The sequence below is a fragment of the Ptychodera flava genome, chromosome 7 (assembly GCF_041260155.1).
Source record: "Ptychodera flava strain L36383 chromosome 7, AS_Pfla_20210202, whole genome shotgun sequence".
NCBI lineage: Eukaryota > Metazoa > Hemichordata > Enteropneusta > Ptychoderidae > Ptychodera > Ptychodera flava.
The window spans coordinates 36,674,892-36,688,548 of NC_091934.1; the positions used below are offsets into that span (position 1 = coordinate 36,674,892).

Below are 13,657 nucleotides of genomic sequence, written 5' to 3' on the forward strand. Positions count from 1 at the left end.
AAAAAATCAGAAAAATTTGTAAAATGTTGCAGTAAAATTTTGGTGGCAAGAACTTTTACAGCACTCAATCCCTCAGTCTGTAAAGAAATGCCAGAGATGGTCTGATGATGGGAAACAGCAGGAACAGACACATCTGACACGGGATTTCAAGATAGAAAACATCTTCTGTGCTTTTATTTACAGTGTAGTGCTAAGTACATGAACACTGGGACAAAATCCGTACATTATACAATCAAATGAATACATCTATACAGAATGTAACCCTCTGTATGAAACCAAAGTCTAGTAATGACGGTATCATCCAATACAATTTAACATTATATGACACCATCTGACAGGAAGTAAGGAAGATAGTAATGTGATGGAATATATATACTAGTAGTAGCCTCGTCTCAAGGAGTGGAATGGATTCGTGTTATTTGTAATTTTCTGCTGAAATGAATGATTGTGCAAGTCATGTAAATGCCAAATAGATTCATTAAGAGACTATGTAAAGTCGTAGTCAAGAATTCTGCCCCATCTTTCTCTGAATTATCTGATTTCAATTGAAACTGTGATCAGATCGAGTTCAGACAGCATTCTACAGATGGCAGTGACTTTGCCATTATCTTAGAATCCAATCCCCTCTTCCTTTCATTTGGTAATTGCCTGCTATAATTTATGATAAATTTCCAAAAAATATTGAAATTGTAACTCCAAATGACCGCATTTTCTCAGTGAAACTTTCTGGACTAATGTCCTTTTGAATGGCCGGAAAAAACGTGGACGGGGACAGAGCCTGTGGCAAAACAAAAACTATGAAACTGCTGGGAACAGTCGGTTCCAAAATAACAACACAAGGTACGTCATGATCCCTCAGCAGTCAATGTCACCACCATGGTGACAGCCAGCCATCTTGTGAGTTTTCAGGAAGCTGGAGGGAGATAGAACGGACGGGAGATGGTCCACACAATTCTAGTTTAAGGAAATAAAAGTGAAACGTGTATGGCACAAAAGTTAAAACTTACCACAAATAAAATATATAGACTTAATCTCAGATAATCGGTCTTTCACTTAATTGTATGGCCTCTGGTTTCTTTTATAACTTTGCTGAATTTTCTGTTTTTTTCATAAAGTCACTGAGCCTACTGCCAACCCTAGTACGGTGTTTGTATTTGAAAATACCCCTTTTACGGTAAAGATGGGAAGATACAACAATAAAAGTAGCTGAAAATACATCAAATTCTGATACTCATGAATGGTGAGGATAATTCACATATAGATTGCTGTGATAAATGTACACTTAGAAATAAAACCCAAGCATTACCAATGTTTGAGAATGGAGTGTAAAACAAGTGAATCTACATTTCTGAGAATGTAGCTGCTGTTTAGTTCTATACAGTCTTGAAGTACAAATCACCAAGTTGTAACACATCTAGTCACATATACATATTTGTCTTAAATAAAAATCTCATAAAAAGGTTTACGACTGGAGTAATATTCTGCTTGTCAAAGTGCTATGCTGGACTTAATCCTTTAACCCAATGGTTTGGCCCAAACCCATTGTTATCAATGGTTTTTGTGGACCTGTCCACAGAAAATTGGGGGGTGGACAGGTTAAATTCTTTGACAAGATCCTAACATCAAAAGAGCGACACTAACTGAACAAAAAGCTTTGGAAGGTTATAAAGCTCAGCTGCAGCATTCAAGATATCTGTCAAGACAATTGTCAAAAAGGTCATGTTACACTTCTTCAAAGATGCAGATTCTCACGAATCAATTTCTGAATCAGCAAAGATGATTCTAAAATGCCATGATCTGAACCTGAATCTGAATCTGAATCCAGGAAAATAAATTTCACTGTTAAAGCAAAGCTCTATTCAACAGAATATGCTCTCTAAGCAGTATGGGATGTAACAGGACTCTCATATTTCAAGGTCTCCTGACAGGGACAAAGAAAATCAGTATCAATAATACGATAAAACGTCAGAAAATCTGTTGACGTGTCACCTACACAACTTTTAATGAGGAGGATATACTTGACAATAATCTACTGTTTCTGAATACATGGCGTTCACTGAAAATCAAGCTTTTATTACATAACTCAATATGTATTACACATGCTATCGGAAGAGCTACATTACAACTTTGGGGATGTAATTTGTGCCGACAGAAATCTGAGCCACTGATATATTACCACCAAGAAGTCTAGGAATTGACTTTTTGAAATGTTTTTGAACAATGCTGAGCTTACTGAAAATCCTAGTTGAATATCTTAGCAAGAAACTGTGAACAGGCTGAGGAATTGTGGATGGTTGTATTGCCTTAAGATTCTGATAAATAGGGAAAAAACTGTCCATGGACCGGACGCTGCCGACTTCTGCAATCAAGTAAAACTGCAATCACAGAATTTGATATGTTGCAATAGATTTTACCACATCTGTACAGCTGTCAATCAAACATGTATAACACTACCTCAGACAGAGAAACATCACCATTGTAAATGTCTGTTCAATTTTATTAACTATTGCCTTTTTCCCTCTCCCATATTTTTTTATCCAAAAGGTTGCTGAAAGTGTCTAAACTTAATTCTATGGTAGCAGATGAAGATTTTGGAGCTGAATGTGAAACAGGAAAGAAAGATGGACGGATGCATTCTACATGCCTTATGATGATAGAATCCATTGCAACATATAAATTGATGTGATGCCATTCATCGGAAGACAAACTACATGTTGTCTTGAGTCACGAGAAATCAACTATTCTACATACACTTTGACCTTTCCCATGATGCAGTGGTTTCACTGGGCACGCTCTGTGCAGCTACAGCAGGAAGCACACCGATCAGGCAGAGATATTAAAACAGCTCTAGACTCATTCTGACCTGTTCATGATTTGCTAATTTTGTCATGCTGATGGTGTTGACTGTCGCACTGAATCATGGGAAGGCCAATTTCATTAACCCTTTGCACCCTGACCCCCTGATGACCTTTGATGTCATACAGACATTTTTTTCCGTGTCAGGTTCAAAGGGTTAATGGCACTATCTGTTGATTACAGTCATGTATTTATACAGAACTATCTGATATACAGCTAACAAAAATAAATATTGCTAAGTACATAAATCTATACGCTTAACACACACAAAAGAATAGAAATTTGACAAAATGATATCTCTCTGTAATATATTCAAAATGGGGTGTTTTTTTGTGAAATTGCAAAGACATTCCTCACGTCAGTTTTTCAAATATTTAACAAAAATTTCTCCTGAATATTTTGGTTTCTCTCTTTTGAGAATGGCTAAACTTTACCACTTCTTGTCACAGCAAAATGATAAAGCATCACATGCATACACCGGAGCTTAAAAGTAAACATGTCCCTGATTGGTCAGCTCTTTCATTGACAGACAAATATCTCAAACAGCCAACCAATCACTGAACACGATTCACCAGCCACATGCATATGCAAATATTCAAATAATTCACAGCATTGTGATGTGCTAATTTTCTATCCAGCAGCATTCAGCATAGAATCACAAAACTTCAGCATAAAAGTTTCCCGATACTGATCACAAGAAAATGAAAAAAAAATCAACAACATTAAAATGAGATCAATCTGCCTAAAACAATGCAATTTATACTATGTACAATTACCCTATAAAAAGCCTGGGCAGTGAACTATGTCAAGAAAAATATCGCAGTTTGCCATGGCACATGTTTATATCAGAGAAATGTACACCCTACCACGGCATCTTTCAACTCAAACCTAGTCACTATCCTATTAGCTTACTCAGTGCTCCTAGAATATAAGATTCATACTGGGGAGTGGTAATTTGTAATTTTCTTGATTTTTTTATTTCAATGTAATTTGCAAGATAAAACCGTCAGAGTACCAGACCTTTATACCTATCACTCAATGGGCTGGGCTATATACGCATGTCATGCACCGGTCAGTCAATGTGCTGGGATTCATGCATGCTACACACCAGCCGGTCAATGAGCAAGTCGGTACATGGATTTCACATATAACTTTAACCCTTTCAACCCCAGTTCCCTGTATACAGGTCCAACTTTACCATAGAAAACAATGGATTTGGGACAAACCATGGTGGTGAAAGGGTTAAAGACATAGGCTACAATAACTCTGAAGACTGTTTGTATCTCATGAATGAATTGACAGACATACATGCATACATCAAAGTGTAGAGCTCACTCTCCGTCTGTCTGTAAGCAAATAGGACACTCAACCCCTCTCATGTCTAAACCACTGTATACCGGTAATTCAGGTATATTACCAGAAAGTCAGGCTTGAGAGGGTTACGGGGACAGCAGCTGTAGTATCTGATGATTTTGTTCAATGTTTTTGTTTTAAATGTAAACTACAACTTCTTGTTCTACTCCCCTGAGCATGTCAAGCTACACATTATTCAGCATGTCAACTCAGCCTGCACATGTGTAGACTGCATCGTTATTGTTGACGCTCAAATTCTGGTCTTGACGAGAAACGTAAATATAAACAATAACAGTGCAATTTACACAAACAGACACTGCCTTGGTGAGGTTAACCCTTTGAACCCGGCTCGGACATAAATGTCCGATGATGTCATAGAGTACCAGGGGGTCAGGGTGCAAAGGTTAATAGTGGGTGTTTCTACACGCTTTGGGGAGTGGAACAACAACTTGCAATTTGCAAAACAAAAAGAAAACTGAAAGAATCTTCAAAAGCTACAACTACTGGCCCTCTATCATTGACTTGTTAAGTTATGTGCCGCTGGCTATCATGTGACTTCACTGACAAACCAATAAGCTAAAAGCTCTCATGCTAAACTGGCTTTTTTTCCCACACACCAAATGGTTATACCGTAAAATCTATTTTTCTTTAAGTCACACATTTCTGATATACTCACACAACTTCTAGATAAAATGTAAGAACACAAGATAAAAAGCACAATCAATTTTCTGGAGGTGAATATCACTTACTTTACATGATTCTGTAATAAGTTTATCCTTTTTCCCATCTAATTCAAAAATACAAACTACACTTTGGAAGTTTTCAAATGCACAACCTTGGATGTTTGACACAGAATAACATGCTGTTTACAGTTGACAATGTCCCGCGTCTCCCGGCTGATCACTCTCTCGTTAGCACATAAAACTGTGTCTCACAAAACAACCGCTAAGCCGCACATTTGACGATGAAACATTAGGAGGTACACTGGAACATTTTGAGTGGTGATACACTTTTTTGAAGTACAATGAATAATCAGATGCCTCAAAAGTTTCCTCGTCTCCATGGCTGCAGTAAGCAACTCAATGTACGATAACTTTGGTTGACAGGCAGCCATTTGAAGGCAGGTGGTGTCTTGCAGCAAAAGCAATCTTTGCAGAAAGTTTATCACTGGTTGGGATGAATTCCCCTACATTATCATGGTTGCAATCGTGTCGTTTTGGAATTTTTTTTCACTTTTTTCCAAAAGACAAAATTCTGACAGTAACCAGCATTAATATTCTGTATCAACCATCCTAATAATAATACATACAGTGGATTTTATTTTATTGTACACTACAAAAAAGACATTCAATTTTATTGAACTTTTTTAAATACTTTTGAGGCAGGAATAGATTTACATTACATTGACAAGTTTATAGTATATCATTAAAAACATGGAATGTAGCAATAAAGAAACTACACTTGCCTCTCCCATGATGCATTTCACCTTATTATGTACTCTTCACTTCCTGTAGAAGAGGATGATCTGCCTTGGAATCTGATTGGCCCATTGCCATCCAAGGTCAGGATCACTAAGTAGTTCATTTACATATACAACTGCCTGATGGCTTAGAAAACACACAGCAGGCTTACAACAGTACTGAAGGATTCATTATCTGCCCACTTGTGGATAATGGTGACATTCAAAACTCGCAAATCTGCGAAGAAAATTTCTCCCTATTTGTGGCTTTCTGTGTTCTCAAGTACTCTTAATGAAATTTATACACTGTTACACTCGTAAACTGGGTCAATTTTCAAGCCATTGGTGGAAATTTCAGTAAGTCTTTTGACAGTGTTTCGAGAGTTGAAAGAAAATCACTTAAAATTTTCATGAAATGGGAAAAAAAGCCACAATTTGTGATTTTAAAAGCGCATGTTTACAAAATGGCCATCGTAATCCCTGCTTGTATTGGAATTGGCTGGATGTCTCGAGTATATACTATCAAAATTTTTGATAATTTAGCGCAGCAAAAGCACTTTTAGGGCTTGCTAAGCTCATCTGCACTCCAATGACACTACAGGTCTATTGCTGGCAATGGTTCATCTGTATGCCCTGAATTACATAATATTTCATGAGATATTCAAACACAAAAAACCACAAAGTCCATGTCTTCATTGATATTACACATTCCCCATAGCAACTGTTGCCTAGCAATTTGAATCCTTTAGCACTGTCATAACCTGATGGTTGTTGTCAGAACTTTTTGCTCGTTGGCGGGAGAAGTCAAGATCAAAAGTCAATACACTTGGACATCCAAGTGTATTCGACATACAGAAAAGAAAAGCTTCAAATTAATACAAAACTTATTTTTTTGATGAAATAAAAATTATTTTAAAGAAGTTTATCCCAATCGAAGTCTTCGTAATCGTCACTGTTTCCAAGCTGTGACGTCGAAGCTTGAGTACTCTGTTGTGGCAACTGCATAGTCTGCTGGGGACTGATTTGTATAGTAGAGCCTGCACTGTACCCTAAATGACTTGAATTACCCATCACTGATGCACTGCTGTGCTCACTGCTGTTGTATATACTGCTTGCACCCCCTGTGGGAAAAATACGCATAGAAGGATAGATTGATTATGAGGGTGAAACACAGGGTATTGCTCGATGGCTATCAGCATGTACACTTTGTGAATTTTCTTTGGAAATTCAAAAAGAACACTGGGTATTTCCCATTTCGTTCTCTGGAAAAATAAAGAAATCACCTTTGCCCTGTAGATTGATGTAATACAAAGCGGAACCGTCATAATTTCCACACACAACTGAAATTCCCTGGTTGTACAAGGCCAAAGAAAAGTGTTTGTACAAGCCTTACGTTTACTGTACACAACAAAAATCATGTGAGAAGGCTTTTATAAAAATATTTATGGAATCAATAAACAAAGTTATTTTCGGTCCAGTACACAAACAATAATGCCAATATTGATGACATCACTGATCTCCACAGAGAATGCAAGAACAACACCTTTCATTTACTCTGTCTGAACGCCATTGTTTTAAATCTGTTGATTTGAGTGGCATGAAGAAGAAACACAACACATGGTACACATGACGGGGAAAAAGTTCACAGTATCACAGAGAATGACAGATAAAGAAGACGAGCACTGACACTACACAAGACAAAAGAGAAAATTGTAACATGTACACTCCAGTAGATCACGGCTCCGACTCTTTCATGTGATCCATATGCACTGAAACAGTTATTTGAAGAATTTCTAGCAAGATACTGATTAGCACCTCTAGCTTTATGGTGTCATGTGTTGTATATGCCAACACAGGAAACAATTTATATACTGTAACTATTGATATTTTTAATATTTTTGTTTTTAATGTCAACTGCAGTTTCTTGTTCTACTCCTCAAAGCATGTTGAAACACCCACTATTCAGCTTGTAGATACAGAGTATACATGTGTAAAATGCACTCTTATTGTTTACATTTGAATTCTAGTCCGGACCACAATTCACCTGTAAACAATAACAATTGAATGCAGTTCACATATGTACAGGTTGAGTTGTCAGGCTGAATACTGTGTATCTCAACATGCTTTGGGGAGTTGAACAAGAAACTGTGGTTGACACAGCAAACAACTTTGTTTCAAGCATGTGGTCTCATTGACGAGACTAGAAAACCTTTCTACTGTTCACGTAATTGAAGACATTGTCTTGTATAAAGCCAGATACTACCTTCAGAGCTACCTGCGACAGATGACTGGCTGGTTTTGAGTGCATCTGACCCGAGAATGCCAGCCTGTGTAAAGAACTGATTCAGTGAATTGGCGAGATCTGCAAACTGTTCAGGGTCTAGTGACCAGTTTTTCAGATCGGCTTGCTTCATGCTTTCCATGAGACCTGTGTGAGAGAAGACACAACACAGTCAAGAAGCTGGTACACTTTCTGTTTTTCACATCTACCAAGGCAATACATTTCAGCTCTTATTGCAGATTATCAATTGAATGTTGGTGATAATTTCAGGGTCTCTTCTTCTCAGTATACCTGTTCAAAACACACTTTGTAATGACTTGTTTTGCAATGACAGAATTAGGTTTCAAAACTTCGTTTTGGAAACGAGCAGCTACAATGACTGACAAACACCCAGACATGGTGACTGACAAGCACCAAGATATGGTGACTGACAAACCCAGATACAGTGACTGACAATTGCCCACCTGCAATCACTGAAAAACACTCAGCTATAGTGACTGGCAAACACCTGGATACAATGACTGACAAACATCCATAAACAATGACTGACAAACATCCATAAGCAATGACTGACAAACACCTAGATACAATACAATAACTGACAAATACCAACATACAATGACTGGCAAACACCCACAATACAATGACTGACAAACACAGGTAATATTTACAACTTTGTGGCCCAAACAAAATCACTTACCTTGAAATTGTGACATGTCGATGTCTGAAAAGTTACAACTGCCAGCTATCCTCACACTTTCTTTCAGTTGATCAAGGTTTTGAAGCCAGTCTGTTGACATGCCAAGGTTAATGGTATTGGCAGCTATTGTCATGGAAAAAATATAAATTATTAATTCAAGTTGTGTCAAACATGGCACAAATGATTCTGTACCCCTTATATATTTCACTTCAGAATGACTACAAACAAATTTGACAAAAAATTACTTGACAAGCTTTGATATTTCTAGAGTCTGACTTGCTAGTATCGGAAAATTGTTGTAGTAGCACATGATTATTTGATATTACTACAGTTCTACTCAATGAAATTGTCAGGTTGTTTTACTAGCACTAGATAAGTTTAATATTTCCGTGGATTTTAAATTATTTCTGAACTGAATGTAGTCTATTTGATAATTTGACAATTACATATTCTTTTTGAATTCCAACACCTAGAATGTAGTTGATTTATGATATGACCAAACGAAACTCAGGCTCCACACTGAATATTTGTGATGTAGTAACCAAAAGCTATTATATCACACCAGTACATTGATTGTGCAAAAGCAGCAATCTGATTGGTCGAGAGTTGAAAATAAGTGTGCAATATTCAAAATATAGCATGACTGGAACATTGGCTAGCTCTCAGCTAGTAAGTGAAAAATCCATTGTTTGCCTTTCAAAGCTAAATTTCAATATACTGTTATGATAAAATGGCGATAAATCACCACAGCAACAGGTTTACCCCTCTCTCTTGACCAGTTCATTCCACATATGCACTATCACTTGTGCATATATCTTGTGAACTGGTCAAAATCTTGTGGTATACCCGTTACTGAGGTGATAAATTGCGTAAATATTTCTTGGCGACAGTAAACTTCTTCTGAAGATGTCAATATGAACACTAGCTTGTTGATGTTGTGAAGTCGAAACGCCAATGAATGGATAGGAATGAAATGTGGGGAATATACTGGGATATTCTGACTGGCATGTAAACCAAAGCTTTTAATATAAGAAGTAACAGAAAGTGCAAAAAGAAAGCTAGGTGCCACTGATTGCATTTTGTGCTACATTTGTGATTATAGTCGCATTGAGGTAGAATGCGCCTCAGGGACAGATATTTGCACTCTCAAACGTTTACAATACATTTTCAGTCTACCACTTGTGGGAGCTCATTTTGAAGCTCACGGAGTAAGTAAGTTTTCACTGGGTTATTTTTGTGAAAACCTAAAAATTTTATTTCCCCCATTGAGTTAACACAGGGATGGCGGCCATTTTGAATTTCAAGTGTTTGTAAATATTGAGCATTTTGTTTCCCTGGACCCTGGTACCAAATTTATTGCTGTGACCCCCGATTTTTATTCTTGATTTCAAAGGGGATGGTTTAGAGCTTCCTTGAGGAAAGTTTTGGTATAAGTATTTCAATTTTGAGACGCAAATTACCTCAACTTAGGCAGGCAACTTCCTTTAGGAGTATTGCATCCTGGCTACAGCAAAGCAACAGGGCCGTGAGTGAGTTACTGAATTAAGCTAGCTAGTTGTGTGAGGTGCAAAATTTTACCTGAATGTAACATGTGGTTGTTGTTACTGGTCTGAAGACTATTAGTTGACCCTGCCAGATTACTTGCTGTGACTGAACTGTAGCCAGAATCGCTCTGCAACTGTCGAAGCGCCTGCAGCTGTTGCCGCTGCTGCTGCTGTTGATGTTGTACTTGTTGGAGATTACCGCCTGCATTTCAAAGAAGACGGACTACGGTTACAGACTGTGTCAAATTGTTGTGACAACTCCGAAGTGAAATTTCTTCAATTGGGGCTGACAATGGCATCTCTTTTATCCTTCACTTTCTCAGTGACTGTTCACCAAGCGACTCATAAAATTTGTATTAATATCTCAAATTCAGACAATGATTAAGCTGAGAATCACCCCTTCATTTCACTTGTACACAATCATCAATGGTTAAACGATATTACTACAGAAGAAACACAAGATTTTTGCAAAGGCTTGTTGAAAATTGTTTTCATGGGTAACGCTAAGCTCTCTTGGATTATTATATCAAAAAGAGTGTTGACATCACAAGGCAATGTCACCACAAACTACAGAAAAGCTGTCCATTCCAAAGGAAGAAATTTCATTTGAAGTTGTCACAACAGTCTGACACTATCTCATGGAGAATCTCCGGCAGGACAACACCACGGACAAATCTGGTCGGTCAAGATCAGCTTTCTTGCTCAGGAAAAACAAAGCGATTGGTGCAGAGTTTGGAAAGCTTGCCGATACTCAGACGACTGCATGGATAAAGAACTGGAAAATTTTGAAGGTTTGAATATGAAAAGTTATGGAAGCCAGCCTATATTTGAAAAATATAGTCAACCACGAAGAATGGATGATTCAATTTTCACATGGTAGCATTAACAGTAAGATAGGGAGGCATCTGTGCTTCATTCAATGACACACTTTTTATGATCATGTCAACAGATGCAACAAGTCCATCTACGCTAAGGTTTACTACTTCATAATACATAATTTTGTATGTTTGACTTTGTACAATTCAGTGAAGTTTTGGACGTTCTTTAGGGCCCAGGTGTTTGTCATGTGCTCGAAAATCTTAAAAGATTGTGCAAAATGGTGGCAGGCAGCTATACTGTGAAATGGTTGTTAGCTATTCAGCTAGACTAGACTGTCAATGCAGCTACGCTTCTACTTGAGACCTGCAATATAGAATGTCCAACTGTAGAGGGCGCCAGAGTTCACCCTAGTTTCTGTCTTTTAGGTGCCTATGTACATTTGACCGTCGTGGAATGATGAATTTTGTTATACAACGTAATTTTGGACAGCATGATAAAAAACTGTGAAATGAAATTTTGTGTCATGATGCTATATGCTGGGACAGTTGATAGCTGGTATAGACAGAAAGGGCAATAAGAAAGCAAAGTGCCATTGACTGCATAGCTTTGCTACATTTACGATCACAGTTGCATGCTGTTACAGGAAAAATTTCATTGTCGTATTTGTCATATGTAAAATATCATGAATCTGTCTCATTATTGTAAAAGGTATTTGGTTGTGGTTCATATATGATTTTTGATTGGTAAAAACACATGCATCCAACATCTGTTCATGAACCAATGATGATAAAAATTCTATGCAGAGTTGTCCCATTCCTGATCTCACCTTGTGAAGATTCAAAGACCTGTTTGTAAAGACTTCTGAAAGAGGCACTCAAGTCGTCAAAATTTGGATTTGATTCAAATAACTTTGTGGCGACATCACTAGAGTGGGCTCCTATGCCAGACTGGAGGAGAAAACAAATGACATGAAAATACAAGCTGAGTCAGACTGACAAAACATGCCATCAAAATTATATTAAAGATACTCATGAGGTATTGTTCATGTAATGTAGCAAATTTTGTTACATTTCTTGTCAAAAATCTCATCATACACTTGCTGCCCTTACTTGACAATGATGTATACATTCAATATTGCAACAGATGACAGTTACAATCACAGATGGAGTTGGCAAAGTTCAACTACCCCACTTTATGTTGGTTTCAACATTGCAGATCCTGAAAACACGAAAATCACTTTACCATTCTGTACATATGACATGCCACAACACAGGTGATATTCGCAACAGACACAGTCTCATGTGTCTATTTCAAATCAACCTTTCAATCTGGCTTCAAATTTCATCTGAACATTCCAATTTGACAGTTGTCATATCGTGAAAAGCAAGGACATGTAAAAGATCTGAACAGTACCAGCAAACCAAACTTGTCATACATGTAATCACCTCTTAGAACATGAGTAAAATTGTGAATTTGAAAAGATATAACGTGGATGTAGTACTTACGGCATTCAACTGTGCAAATGTAATGCTAGACACACTATTGCTGCTTTCATGGAGGTTACTCTCCGGACTGTACGGTGACTACAAGAAAACAAAAAAAATTTAAACGTCAAAATATATGCACAACAAGAACGTTGATAATGTTCAAAGAAATGTACAAGAATTGAAGATATCCCTTTATTTCGACCAAAGACTTTACTGACAAGAGTTTTAGGAATCTTGTCCTTGTCAGTGTTATGATATGACTGTACCCAGTAGTGCATGTAGATCACCGTTTGCAGAATACCAGAGATCATGAATCACTGATCACTCAGAGTGAAAGCTTCCTGGCATATTCTGATATCCATGAATTTTTGGTAACAGCACAGAACATCAATAGAATGTTACAAAAAGGAAAAGAAGATAGATGTCATGTGTATGTTTGTATACGTGTATGCTGGTTCTGTATTTCTACCAAAAGCATCCTTCAAGATAAGTCTAGGCAAAAGGAAAAAAAAAATTTCTGTTAACAAGCCCTCAGGAAATAGGTTACTGGAACACACATATTTTTTTTATTTGGCCTTATCATAGAATTACATTTATCAGAACTACACAAATGATAAGCTCTCTTTCTGTTTTAATGTCAGTATGAGCTCCAGTCTCTCCTGATCAATGTTCTACATGTACATCATCGACGCTTGGTTGTACACAGCCACGTCATCAAGTGTGAGCCATTCACTCCGTAAGTCCATTTATTGGCATAATCAGTCCCTCGGATTAAGGTTTCCTCTTTCTCTGTGTTTTTGTTCAGGCTGGTACCCCAGTAAATTTTACTGTGGTTTCCCAGTCACGTTACCGAGGTTCTCCGTGTTACATGTACGTCAAAGCAATCCTGTCTAGGGACAAGAGAAATATAACCAGGGTCTCCACACAATTTACTCAGTATCATCCTTGACCTTAGCAAGAACAGTGTTATAAACCACTGTCTCTAACAATGATGTATTCAATAACACATACAGTAAAATAGCAATGCAACAGGAATACACATTACTGGTACATACAGAGTGGCTTTAGGCTAGAATGGGTACGCAGCCATTGATATGTATCTGCAAAGACTACTGCATTTGACTTGTAGGAGGGTGACAACAAAAAGACCAATTGTTT

At 37.4% G+C, this 13,657-nt stretch overlaps 1 protein-coding gene across 2 annotated transcripts in view; it reads right to left on the reverse strand.

The window, feature by feature from the left end:
• Window positions 1-144: 144 nt before the first annotated feature.
• LOC139137440 (forkhead box protein J3-like) overlaps window positions 145-13,657 on the reverse strand; it is a 56,610-nt gene continuing 43,097 nt past the window's right edge. Inside the window, exons 4-9 of one of the 2 annotated variants that reach the window (XM_070705538.1) lie at window positions 12,518-12,595; window positions 11,839-11,959; window positions 10,228-10,395; window positions 8,650-8,772; window positions 7,944-8,096; window positions 145-6,789 (exon numbers count right to left, since the gene is read on the reverse strand). In XM_070705538.1, the coding sequence (XP_070561639.1) occupies window positions 6,581-6,789; window positions 7,944-8,096; window positions 8,650-8,772; window positions 10,228-10,395; window positions 11,839-11,959; window positions 12,518-12,595 (852 nt within the window). In that variant the 3' untranslated portion in view covers window positions 145-6,580. Of the gene's footprint in view, window positions 6,790-7,931; window positions 8,097-8,649; window positions 8,773-10,227; window positions 10,396-11,838; window positions 11,960-12,517; window positions 12,596-13,657 lie in introns of both variants that reach the window. The other variant, XM_070705537.1, reaches the window with a different exon arrangement.